Source organism: Apostichopus japonicus, chromosome 5 (genome assembly GCF_037975245.1).
Source record: "Apostichopus japonicus isolate 1M-3 chromosome 5, ASM3797524v1, whole genome shotgun sequence".
NCBI lineage: Eukaryota > Metazoa > Echinodermata > Holothuroidea > Aspidochirotida > Stichopodidae > Apostichopus > Apostichopus japonicus.
In genome coordinates, this window is record NC_092565.1 from 13,051,864 (window position 1) to 13,064,223 (window position 12,360).

Genomic DNA, 12,360 nt, shown 5'->3' on the forward strand with positions numbered 1-12,360 from the left:
TACCCTCCTCATTCTCCTTTCCCCTCACACCATCCAATAGTTTTTACGTCACCAGCAGTGGATAGAAAACATGTGAATGTCTCTCCACATGAATTTATTCCCAGAAACAGAGAAGCGACATACACTTTTTTCACATTCTGCAAAAGAAAATGGGGCGTGGGAATGGGGGATTATTTATGATCATGTCACGCCAAGATATTGAATGAAAAGTTAACCTTCAGGCTGTTAAGCACCTTAACAAGACAAATATATATATTGCTTCAGAGATTTTGCAAGAGTATATGCCCAATTTTGACTAGAATGTAATTTAAACCATGGAACATTGCAAACGTTTCAAGTATGACTTAAACTGAATTATCTAGCACTTGAGGTTGTCAATCTCTGCCGATGAGTGCCGAAATATCTCGAAGATTACATTCCGAAACATTCGTTACCATCACGGTCCGAAGCGACAGCAATCGATTTCCAGAGAAATGAGTTTCATGCTAGGGATATATGTCTCTATCAGGGTACAGGGGAGATCTAGTTTAACAACGGGCGAAACGGCGTTCCTATCTCCCTTCTGTATTCCACGGGATGATCGCAATGTAGTTAAGCGATATATATGACGCTGTCCACCTGTACTCGCCTTCTGGAATAATTATTTCTTTATATACATTATTGATGCTCCGCAATTAACAGCAAGCAATCGCATGTAAATAGTTAAGCCTATATATTATATGACATACCTGTACGAAATCAACTGTCTGCATTATATCGTATGTGGTTGCTAAGGCTGTCAAACTGCGCTCGTTTTTATCTACGTATCATCCATGCAAAATATATTCATACCCATAAGTTTATTCACGGCGAGGTTCATTAACCTTTCCAGTTAGCTGTCTCGCCGCTAGGTAGATCAAGATAGCACGGAAAAGTAGGAAACAAACTGCTCCAGAATATCTCAAGTATAAAGTAACGATAAGCATCTTTTGACTACAGTTAGATTTGCTTTCACTAACATATGTATTTCGTATTCATAACTTAACAGAAAGACAAAGAGGGGTGACAGCAAAAATCGTATGTGATAGGCAGTCTAAATAAAAGGTATGGGCGTGGGCTAGTTGTCGCCTTTGACATATAGCTTCACCATCCAGTATGCAAAAAGAGGTAGCCGAAACGGGTTTTGGGGGTACAGTTCCCATAGAAACCAAAGATTAAAGGCAGGAGCGGTTTCATATGGGTGTGACCTTCTTCAACCCCATATACAAGAAAAATTATGTTAGTTATTAGCAAAACCTTACGTGCAGATCAAATTATTCATCTTATTTATAACCTACATATGCCTTGTTTTCTAAAATGACATTTACCTTAAATGGTGAGGGGGTGTAAGGCGGAGAGGAAATCAAGATCACAATGTTATGGCCGCTTGATCTTTACAGATTAACCTATGCACAGGCTTGTTTTGCAGTGGACAAGCAGTTTGTGAACAGTTTTTTTCTTTCTATCTCTCTTTGAGATAGCGACAATGTACTCAGTAGAGAAGAGCTGATTTCCGGGCGCAAAGAATTAAGTTAAAATGACTTTGCCTTAGGCAAGTAAGGTGGGAGAGAAATACATTCGAAGATCTGGCAATCTTTTCCTTTTCTTGCGAACATGAGTTTAAGAATCAGGTACTAGTAGCATTATTAAAATGTGTGGGCAATGTAGAGCCTATGCTTTAAACAGGCTCTCCCATCCCCCTTTTCTGAAATATTTCTATTTCGTAATCGTGACAAGAGACTGAACGAGGTGGGTTGAAATTTACTGGTAAATGAGATATACTCAACATAATACAGGACACAATCAATTTCACAGTAAACAAAAACAACAAATAAACAAGCAAACGCAGTGAAATAAACGCACACAATGAGAAGAATTCAAGTAAGGTCTTCGCCTGAAAGATATATTTACAATGTAACCAGTATTCTACATTTTGTTTACATGTTACAGATGCAGGTAAGTACAAACCATAAATTCCCATACATTTTTTAGAGTATTAATACATTACCTAATATTCCGAAATAGAATTAGAATTAAATCAAAATAAAGTGAAGAATGCAGTTTTAGACAAAGCAAATCAGCTTAAACCCCCCACAACAATAACTTTATTCCCATCGTTACTTTTGAATAACTCAGTGAAGCTGACTGCTTAACAAAATTGCTGGAGTATTGTCTGTCAACATCTCCATAGCATTTTGTATGAGAAACAATAATTCCAAATTTTGTTGTGATATTTTGTGAAGGCATCTGGCAACAACATAGCAAATGATGTCATCATATAGCAATTGAGCTGAAAATGATTTTAGGGTTTCTTTTTTATATTTTTCAATAATTCATTCACAGAGGTAAATAATTGCCAAAGAAAAGTTGAAATATTATATACAAATAAAGATGACAGCCGAGAAAACTTTTCAAACGTATTACAATATTATAGAAAAGTAAACCTATTGAAGAATATCTACCATCGTGACGTCACAGACCACCCACTGCGATTCCCCTTCTGGAATAATGGAAGGTCTACCCAGCCATATTTGTTTACTTTCAAACTTCAATTTCAGTCCAGTCATTACCATATGCTTTACAATACTGTTAATAGTTTTGTTGGACAAACAAAAACTAACAGTATTATTACAGGGTGATTTCCTTATTTTTTTACCCAAAATAAAATTCCCTGAAGAAGAATGGAAGATAGCCAATAGTGTTTTATGAGATAAGATCATACACATATAGATGCAATATTAGTCACTGTGCATTGGGAATCCATTCTCAAAGCCTACTTTTAACAAGGCATGGAAATATATACATATATCATATGTCTGCTGCCGTTATAGAGGGGGCTACACAACTTTTTAACATATGCAGGTAACCCTTTTCCCCCCTTACAACCACCTCCAAGACACATGTTATGATGGAAATGGGAACATCTGTTTGCACAGCTAACAGTGTTCTCACCATCTAGACAAGCATTACATACATATATGCATTTATTCAAAAGATACTTACAATTCTAATATTAAACTTGAAGATTTTTATATTCATTTTTATTTGTAGTAAGAAATGAAGCATGAAACGTGTTTATGTGGATTCCTTTCTCTCCAACACTCTCTCTCTCTCTGTTACCTTCTTTTGGATAACTTGGCACCCATTAAAGATTGAAATATTAGATAATCAGGTATGTTTGTCAAATGATTCCCATTGTTCCATCTTTTTCCTTTATCTAGTTTGTTTCTTTGAAGCATACCATTACTTCATCCTTACCGACAGGATTTTGGCAGACTAAGAATATTCACATTTTTGCTACAAACTAACCTTTTGACCTACAAATGTTAGAGCACTGTCCACCAAAAAAGAGAAGAAAATAGCTTTACTATAATAGTATTATAAGTTGATCATTATTTCACAGATGAAGCAAATTATTCACTCGTACTTCAAATACAAACTTTCAAGGAATATTTTCTAATTTTAAGCCAAGTACATTTATATAACTTCTTAGAACAATCCTTAGTTGTAATGACACAATAGCCAATTCCATTCTACAGCATTGTTGTATGATGACTTATTGCACAGGTATTAGCTTGATACAAATCTTTGGAAATACACCATTCTCTTTATTACTGCTTCTTTTGCATTGTCAAATTTGCGATTCATGTTTTAGCTGTCTATGAAATCTAAACCTTATTCAAATCTAGTCCTTCAAACTTCCTTTTTGTTTATGGAATAATAGTGCTGTTATTCCAAAGAGACATTAACTTCCCCCGATCACTTGCAATAGCATCCAAATTTTTGGTCAAAGTATGATAAACCCGAACAACAAAAAGGAAATCGGATACCGACTTTTTTCATTTTTTGCCTGTTTTAGAAGTTGAAGAATGGACTGAGAGAGGCACATACATTTAATATTAATTCATTTCTTTATTCTCTCTTACCTTAGTGTTGTTCTTCTTCAATTCTAATTTGGGATGGTTTATAAAAACGTTTTGTACATTGCCTAAAACAGAATTCATTTTTCAACTGAATGTACTGTCAATATTGAAAAATAAAGGGAAAAACCTTTTTGTCATTTAAATGTATGAAGGCAGGTTTGCAAAACGCCATTTTTTGGGCATGTGAATGCTCATTCAAATCCCAAATGTCCGGGTAGCTAACTTCAATTTCATCCCAGTGTTGCCATGTGCATATTACATGTTCTGCTCCCAGTTTGAATTTCACAATACAAAATAATGCAATATCTGTTTAGAAATGAGTAACACAATGAGTGTAAATGAGAAAACAGTGGCATTACCCTTAATGTGTTTCTTTGCTTATGAACACACACACACAAAATGCCTCAACAGAGATACAACTGAATAACAAGACTAATAAAGATAATTCAAACAATATTAAAGTAATTAGCTGATTAAAATGCCCACTATTCTATCAAAGATGCTACGGTCATTTCAAACAGCGAAAACCTGGGATCATCTTCTGTTTTGCAGATTTTGTACCCAAAAAATGTCAAATTGGTAGTATGAAAGGAGGCAGAAAAAATATCTGAAAATGTCCAATACCCAACATTCTGTTTAAAAGTACCAAAAATAGTTATGGAGTTAATTTCATTATTAAATTAGGAAAACTTCTATGTAGTTTGAATAAAATTAAATAAGTGAAAAAACAACAAATGGGGGTAAGGCATGCTCTGGTAATGTTCTAAACCAATTCACAGCATTGGTATCTCACATTGTTGGTGCATACCTGGCCATGGTGCAGCAAACTGGTACCTATTTTTCTTTTACAATATAGCAAAGACAATTGACCTTATCCTATCATTATTGCTGTAACACACTCTGTGGTTAACACATCTATTTTACATTATCATTAGTTGCTGTCATTATAGATATCAGACTAACTCTGTGGTATCACCCTTCTAATAACATACCACCTTATCATCTAACTATCAGAGTAACCATAGCAACATCAATCCTTGATGGAGGAGCTCCAATCTCTCTTTCTCTGTCAGGAAGTATCAGATATCTTGGGGGTGATTTAAGTCTGTAAATATTTCTCTCTGTGTGGTCTGACAAGATCAGCTTCTGAGAGCTTCCAATCTCCTTTGCATATCTTCGGATTCCTCTTCATCTGATTCGTCTGACATCGCAGTGGCGCCCATTGCCTCTGGTAAGTCATCTGTAACTGCCGATGGGACATTAGCCAATGCTCCTTTTGAGAAAAAAAAAGATAAGTACATTTCAAATTGTCATGCTTCCCTCTAATGATCAGAATCAGACTGGGGCATAAATTGCAACATGTTTTTTTGGCTCAGTTTCTCAGCCAGTAGTTTTGGGGGTGTTGAAACAAGTGGAGCAGTTGAAGTGAAAGTTTTCATTCGTTTCACAAATAGCAAAGTTGTTTGTTCTACAAGATCTAGGTGTTACGAATATTCTGGCTGAATGCTCTTATTGAAGGAAACAAGGGTGTCGTCCTCCAGGCAACCACAAAGGGGATATCAGCGCTGGTTGTTACACGGATATCAGATGGTTACAGATCACAGAATATTGATTAAGACCAACAAGACTACTTTTTAAGGTTGTCTTGACAAAGATGGTACTGGATATGGTCAATGCTTAATAGCAGATCATTTTCTTTCCATTTATTTTGCTCAGACAGCCTAAAAATAAATTCAAACTTGCTTGCAGTTTAGATAATCAAAAAAACAAACAGTCATCTTCCCTTGGGTCGTACAGCTCCCCCATCCCCTCCCTTCAAATCTCCCCACCCTCTCTACATTCCAGGATCATTAATATGCAGGTTCAGTTTTCTACCAGTGAGATCTGACAGAGCAGATCTAGCGTTACTCTTGGTGTTGTTGTTTAGTGTTGTTGTTGGTGTTGTTGCTTAGTGTTGTTGTTTAGTGTTGTTGGTGTTGTTGTTTATTGTTGTTTATTGTTGTTGTTGTTTATTGTTGTTGTTTATTGTTGTTGTTGTTTATTGTTGTTTGTTGTTTAGTGTTGTTGTTGTTTGTTGTTGTTGTTTATTGTTGTTTATTGTTGTTGTTTATTGTTGTTTAGTGTTGTTGTTTAGTGTTGTTGTTTATTGTTGTTGTTGTTTAGTGTTGTTGTTTATTGCTGTTGTTGTTTTAGTACTTGAAGCAGAGATTGGTTTTGCTACTTTACCTGCGGTGAGCTCAGAGAGAACCTTATCTACCTCTTCCTGAGCCGCATCCTCTAATTCATCTTGATCATCTAGACTCTCAAAGGTGTCCTCAACCATCTCTTCGATAATGCCAGCCTATCGTGACAGAAAATAAATTCACAAATAAATATTCATGAGCACATAGATTAGCAATAAACTGATTATAGCATTAAAACATGGTGTTTAGATATCATGACCAGGGTTGTCACCACGCCGGGCGGTGCTACCCAGCTCTCAAAATTTCCGCCCGGTACTCAAGGTCAATTTCAGCCTTACCGCCCGGCACAAATTAGCCTACAGTACCGCCAATAAGTAACTTGGTAAAGATTAGCGCGATTCAGTGCAAAACGCAGCTTATCTGTAATTAACCCCGCTCCAAATAAAGGAACGCTACTTTCCCCGCACTCCAAATAAAGGAACGCAAATTCCCCTCGCTCGCTATTCACCACCGACACAATGGGAGTGAACCGATCGATACAACGCTATTCATAGCGTGGAGGTAGCGTAAACCGATCGCTTGTAACCAACACACGTTATATGCAATTGTTTATTGTAAACATCCAGAGTAGGCCTACGAGTACGAGTACGAAGTTTACGAACTTTGACTGAAAGAAAGTTTTAAACGAGAATAGTTTCATGTTGAAGGGCAAAACCTTTTTATACATGTTTATTTTATTCCCCGATATGTTCTGGTTACCAGAAGTAATAAAAAGCAAGAAGGAAACTTCGTGCCTTATCCTTTCGGGGTAACATATCATTTTTAGTAGTAACATTAGGCCTCGCGTTTTGTGTGGACTTTAGGCACATTAGGCTAGGAAACGTTGCACTGAGTACTGTTCGAAAAACATGTCGAGACAAGACTCGGTGCATTGGTTACTGTTCGCTGTTTAGCTATGCAAGTAGAGACGTTCCACTGCCAATCGTTTCTTGGCGATTTGCCAAGTTTAACTAAGAACAAGTGTTTCACGCACATTGTAAGAATGTTGTACAGTACTGTAGCATGCAAATCATCAGACGACAGCCTGCTGTACCAATGATTTCCCGCGTACACTGCCGTACAGGTAAAATGTGAATTCCTTTTTGGGGGGATTTAATGGTCATGCATACTAAATGAGAACAATGTGCATTTGGAACAATAACACTGGGGTGAGTGATGAGGGGCTCTAAATACAAAAAATACCAAAAAAGATCCCAGGAAAATTCAGTGATCCACATGAAAAAAACAAAGGTATCTCAGGAGAATGTTGAGGATCAAAACCCTTTCTATATGCCACCATTTTGCATGTAGGCACCATCAGGATTTGAAAATTTTTCAAAAGGGGAGGGGGACACCCCCTCCCTTTATACCCCCCCAGGACGCGGATCACTGTCACAAATTACCCGGCTCTAAAAATGGTCTGGTGACAACCCTGATCATGACCTATGTGACATATATGTGAAAGTTCCCTGACGATACCACATTATTAAGTTTAAGGCTATTTTGATCTTGTCTAGAATTGACATTGCCTTCCCTTCAAGGGATGTAATTCTTTCTGTTGAATGAAAAACTAAACAGTGTTGAACACAGTAATGTCCAACAATATTAGCTCGTCAGTCATAAAACAGCAAGGTTTTTCCATTACATCCACAGTTCAAGTAGGTTAATATGTTTATTACAATATTTTTCCGTACTGTACATTCATTTCCCGTGTCATGAATTTTATGTTTCTATCTAGATAGTACTTAAAACTGTTCATACTGTCAATACGGTTGCTTTGAAGCATGATATGAGAGGACAGTATAGAGTGGTATTAGCATTAGAATCAGAGAAGGGTTAGAAACTGTTTGTACTGTCAATATGAGTGCTTTGAAGCCTGATATGGGAGGACAGTAAAGAGTGGTATTAGCATTAGAATCAGATTAAGGTTAGGAACTGTTTGTACTGTCAATATGAGTGCTTTGAAGCATGGTATGAGAGGACAGTAGGAAGTGGTAATAGCATTAGAATCAGAGAAAGGTTAGAAACTTCATATTGTTAGTATTAGTGCTTTGAAGCATGACATGTGAGAATAGTATAGAGTGGTACAGTAGCATTAGAATCAGAGAAGGGTCAGAAACTGTTTTTACTGTCAATATGAGTGCTTTGAAGCATGTTACGGGAGGACAGTATAGAGTGGTATTTACATTAGGAATCAGGTAAAGGTTACAAACTGTTTGTGCTGTCTATATTAGTTCTTTAAAACATGATATCGGAGGACAGTAAAGAATGGTATTAGCATTAGGAATTGATAAAGGTTAGGAACTGTTTGTACTGTCACTAGTGCTTTGAATCATGTTATGGGAGGACATTTTAAAGTGGTTTAGCATTACAATCAGATTCTGTTTGTACTGTCAGTAGAAGTGATTTGAAGCAGGATATGTACAGGGGAGGGGAGGGGAAGGAGAGGGGAGGGGTGGGGGGAGGAGGACTACGAGTGAGACAGACTTGATAGCAAGCAGAGAGCATTTATATACATTAAAAAAAGAGGAGGGATGTAGGAAGCGCAGGAGAGGAAGATTGTCTGTAGGTTGCTCATCAACCTTCCCCCTACACCGTTCCTGTCTCCCCCCCCCACCCTCCCCATTCAACCTCACGTACACCAGTGGGCAGTGGCTTGATGAATAGGTAACAATGTTTCTTTACCTTCATCATCTCTTTGGAGAGTTCCCTCATAGTCTCTTGTATCTGCGGTATTTTACAAAGAGATTGCATAGCCTTCATAACGTCTGTGCTCTTCTGAATGGCTCCATTTACTCTCAGCATGGCTGTTGGAGAGTGACACCACATGACAAAGAAACTGTATTATTCTAACAAAGATGATCAACTTGGCTCTCACCACTTAGACAACTATGAAATCTTTTACAAGTGACAATGACGACAACTATGATGGAAAAAAGGTGGACTGTAAAGTAGCTGTTTGAATTTGGTATCAAAGTTTCTTTAACCTGAGTGCTCGGTAATTTATTGAACAAGATTTTCACTGATCAAACAACTGTAAGACAGCCTTATACAGCATATTCTCACCAAAATGTACTGTTACTAGCGGGGGTTACTCTCAATACTTTGATTTCAATACAATTTTGTCCCTAAGGTACTCTCATATCAAATATCTAGTCTAAAATATCTATTTCGTGCACAAGAAAACAACAACAAAATGAAAGATTGCAATATTTGAAATGAAACATGCCAATTAATGCTAACGCATATGATAGTGTTGATAGTTTGATACCAATATAAAAATCTGAGGTTTAGCAACATCAACGCAAAAAGCTGTTAGCAGGATATCTGTCCAGATTATGAAAACCAACTGAACTTGACAGATCTATAAATAACAAGGAAACCTTCATGAGACATAAAACTTATGCTCACTGGAGTTATAGGTAAATATCTTGATAATTTTATTCTTTCCCCCATCTCAAACTTGAAAAGACTTTGGAAGCTAACAATACAGCTGTGGCATGGAATATACAAGTAGGTAAACCCCCCCCCCCATAGTACATACTATCTTCTAGTAAATGAAATGAGCATAAACATACTGCTAGTTTCTTGAAATCAACAAAATGCACCTTGTGCTTCCTGGCAAAATAACTATTTCATATCATTTTCACCGAAACCAAAAACTATCACTAATCACTTGAGTGCAAGAATTACTTGAATGAAAGAAACTAGTCTCAGGTGCAAAGTGAAACAATATTGATTATTTAGTAACAACTGCAGGCAATGTCTCCAAAGAAAAGAGTTGATATACTCATGCGCACTGTACCTTGCTGGTTTTTCATCTGCATGCTAACAGAGTTAATCTGTGCTTTTGAGGTATATATCCTGTTCTTGGCTTTTCTTGATCTCACAATTTCTTTGGCCAGGGTTGTACAGACTTCTTTGTGTCCCTGTTTAGCAGCATCTTTCAGAGACTTCTTCACTTTGGCTTCTTCTCTTTCAATAGCTATCCAGAAATACAAAATATACATTGAATTTTACACACATTAACTGTTTGCTATATGACAAGGTGTTTCATTACAACAAAATCAAGTTACTTAAAAAAACTATACAGAGACAAATACTGTCCACTTTGCTGAACACCAACATGGGTGTGAAGATATGTGGAATTGTACAAACCAAAATGTGGTCGTCTCGGACAACTGGACCACCATTGAAACTTTGCCTTGGTGCAGTACATGTTAATAACATGGTATTGTTTTCACCTCAAATGTCATCTGTAACTACACTCAAATTATGCTAAAATTTCTCAAAGCTTCCATGTTCTTTCCCTCCATGGTATTCCTAGATATTGTGCACACCCTAATTACATGAACTATTCAGAATGGTAGTTGTAAAAACTTAAATAGCAACAGAAATGTACACAATTGACAGTAGGTGAACATAATGTGGGTTATTTGGAAGAAACACTGATGTAATATTATTTAAATACTTACATCTTATTTGCCTGTCTAGTCCTCTACTCTGTTTATTCAAAGCTGTTGTCCATTCCCTGACCTAAAGAAGAAAAACAGCAAAGCATTAATATGAACTTAAGATTGTTTTGAAAATATAACTGAAGAATAGAACCTTTCCATTGTGATGTTTTCCACTCCACATCTGGACATATTTGGTGGTGTCTAGTAATTTTGCTACGTCCTGTAACTGCGTATACTGTTTTATCTTTTCTTATCTCAGTAGTGTTATCGCAATTAAATAGTTTATGCATGTTTGTACCACTACTAAGTACTACTACTAGGCCTTACTACTAGTAGGCTTCTACTTTACTACTTGCATACTAGTTACCTAACGTCCGAAGTTCAGTCTAAATGATTCCTTTAAATTTAGATTCAAGTTGAAAAGCAGGGCACTGTAAGTGTAACCTAGTTTCTCGGGTCTACGTTAGCCCTAACGCTACGCCAAACTAGGCTAGTATGACTAACTTATGTCTCGATCCTACTACAATTTACAAACAAATAGGCCTAGCCTTTTCTAAGTTAGGCCTATCCTATGCCTAACTCATATTAATTGTAATAACCTACCTGATCTCTTGGGTCCTTTTTCTGTTCTTTACCAAACAAACCCATTTTTACTCAGAAATAATAATTGAGAAAGGTAATTCGATCGCTTTCACAATGTGAATCACATTCAAGCAAAACGTATGATATTCGGATGAACCTAAGTTCCAGTACGGTAGATCAGATTAGTGTTGATTTGTAAGTTACCCTAATTTGGGAAATGACTGATTATCATCCTACGTACGTACATTCACCGGTTTGAAGCTGTTTACAAACTATGTCTTTCAGTATATAGGTGCCTGTTGGAAGTTAGCAGCCATTAACAGCAGACCATAACGAAAAGGGCACTATATAATACATAAATCGCGTACCGTATTACAACAACAGCGGTACATGGGCAATTGGACAACTCATTACAGGCATGCAAGACAATGTTGGTGAATTTTGACTTTTCATCTCAAATGTTGAATTAAGAGGTCAATAAAAAATGGTACAATTTTGAGATAAAATTTCAAAACTTTGAGATTTGGGGACATTTTTTTTTCTTAGCTTTCCCCATTAAACCACTGTAAATGTGAGACTGTTCCTGTGGTAATGTTCCTGAGTTTCAGTGCCCGGAAGTGCACCTCATACATTGTTTACATGTGACAGTGACAAGGTTAGGATAACAAGGTTAGGGTCAATAGACACCTCTGTACTTCCGGTCATTGATTCTAAACTCATTCATTTCATTCATTTATTGTTTTTTCACATAAATATTACAATGTGAATGGAAGTCTTCTCAAAAGCCTATGCTGGCTTAACAAAACAGAAGACTCCCATGAAGAAAAGATAGAAAATAGTGAAAATAAGGTTAATAACAATATGTAGGCCTATACGCTTCAATATGTGAATATGCTGCTATGCGACTATGCAGCTAAATCATAATTAATAAGACATGATAATTTCTTTAGTAAGACATTTACTAAATGTGGAGCTTGTTTTCTTAGTTTTTAAAGTTATTGACAGTGAATTCCAAATTTTGGTTGCACGGTTTCTGAGGCTTAACATACCAGTGCTTGTCTTATATGATTTATAATGTGCGTTGCTAGCCGTTCTGGTATTATGATTATGGAAATCTGTGTTGCTATTATAAAATTTCGAAAACTGATTGGTAATGAT

General features: G+C 36.6%; 1 protein-coding gene across 1 annotated transcript; it reads right to left on the reverse strand.

The window, feature by feature from the left end:
* Positions 1-1,894: 1,894 nt before the first annotated feature.
* Positions 1,895-11,475, reverse strand: LOC139967715 (charged multivesicular body protein 3-like). The gene is made up of 6 exons (XM_071971747.1): positions 11,224-11,475; positions 10,639-10,699; positions 9,969-10,148; positions 8,849-8,970; positions 6,168-6,282; positions 1,895-5,214 (listed from the first exon to the last, which is right to left on the reverse strand). Exons 1-6 carry the CDS (start codon positions 11,266-11,268, stop codon positions 5,081-5,083), a joined length of 657 nt encoding a protein of 218 aa, XP_071827848.1. The 5' UTR covers positions 11,269-11,475; the 3' UTR covers positions 1,895-5,080.
* Positions 11,476-12,360: the final 885 nt, after the last annotated feature.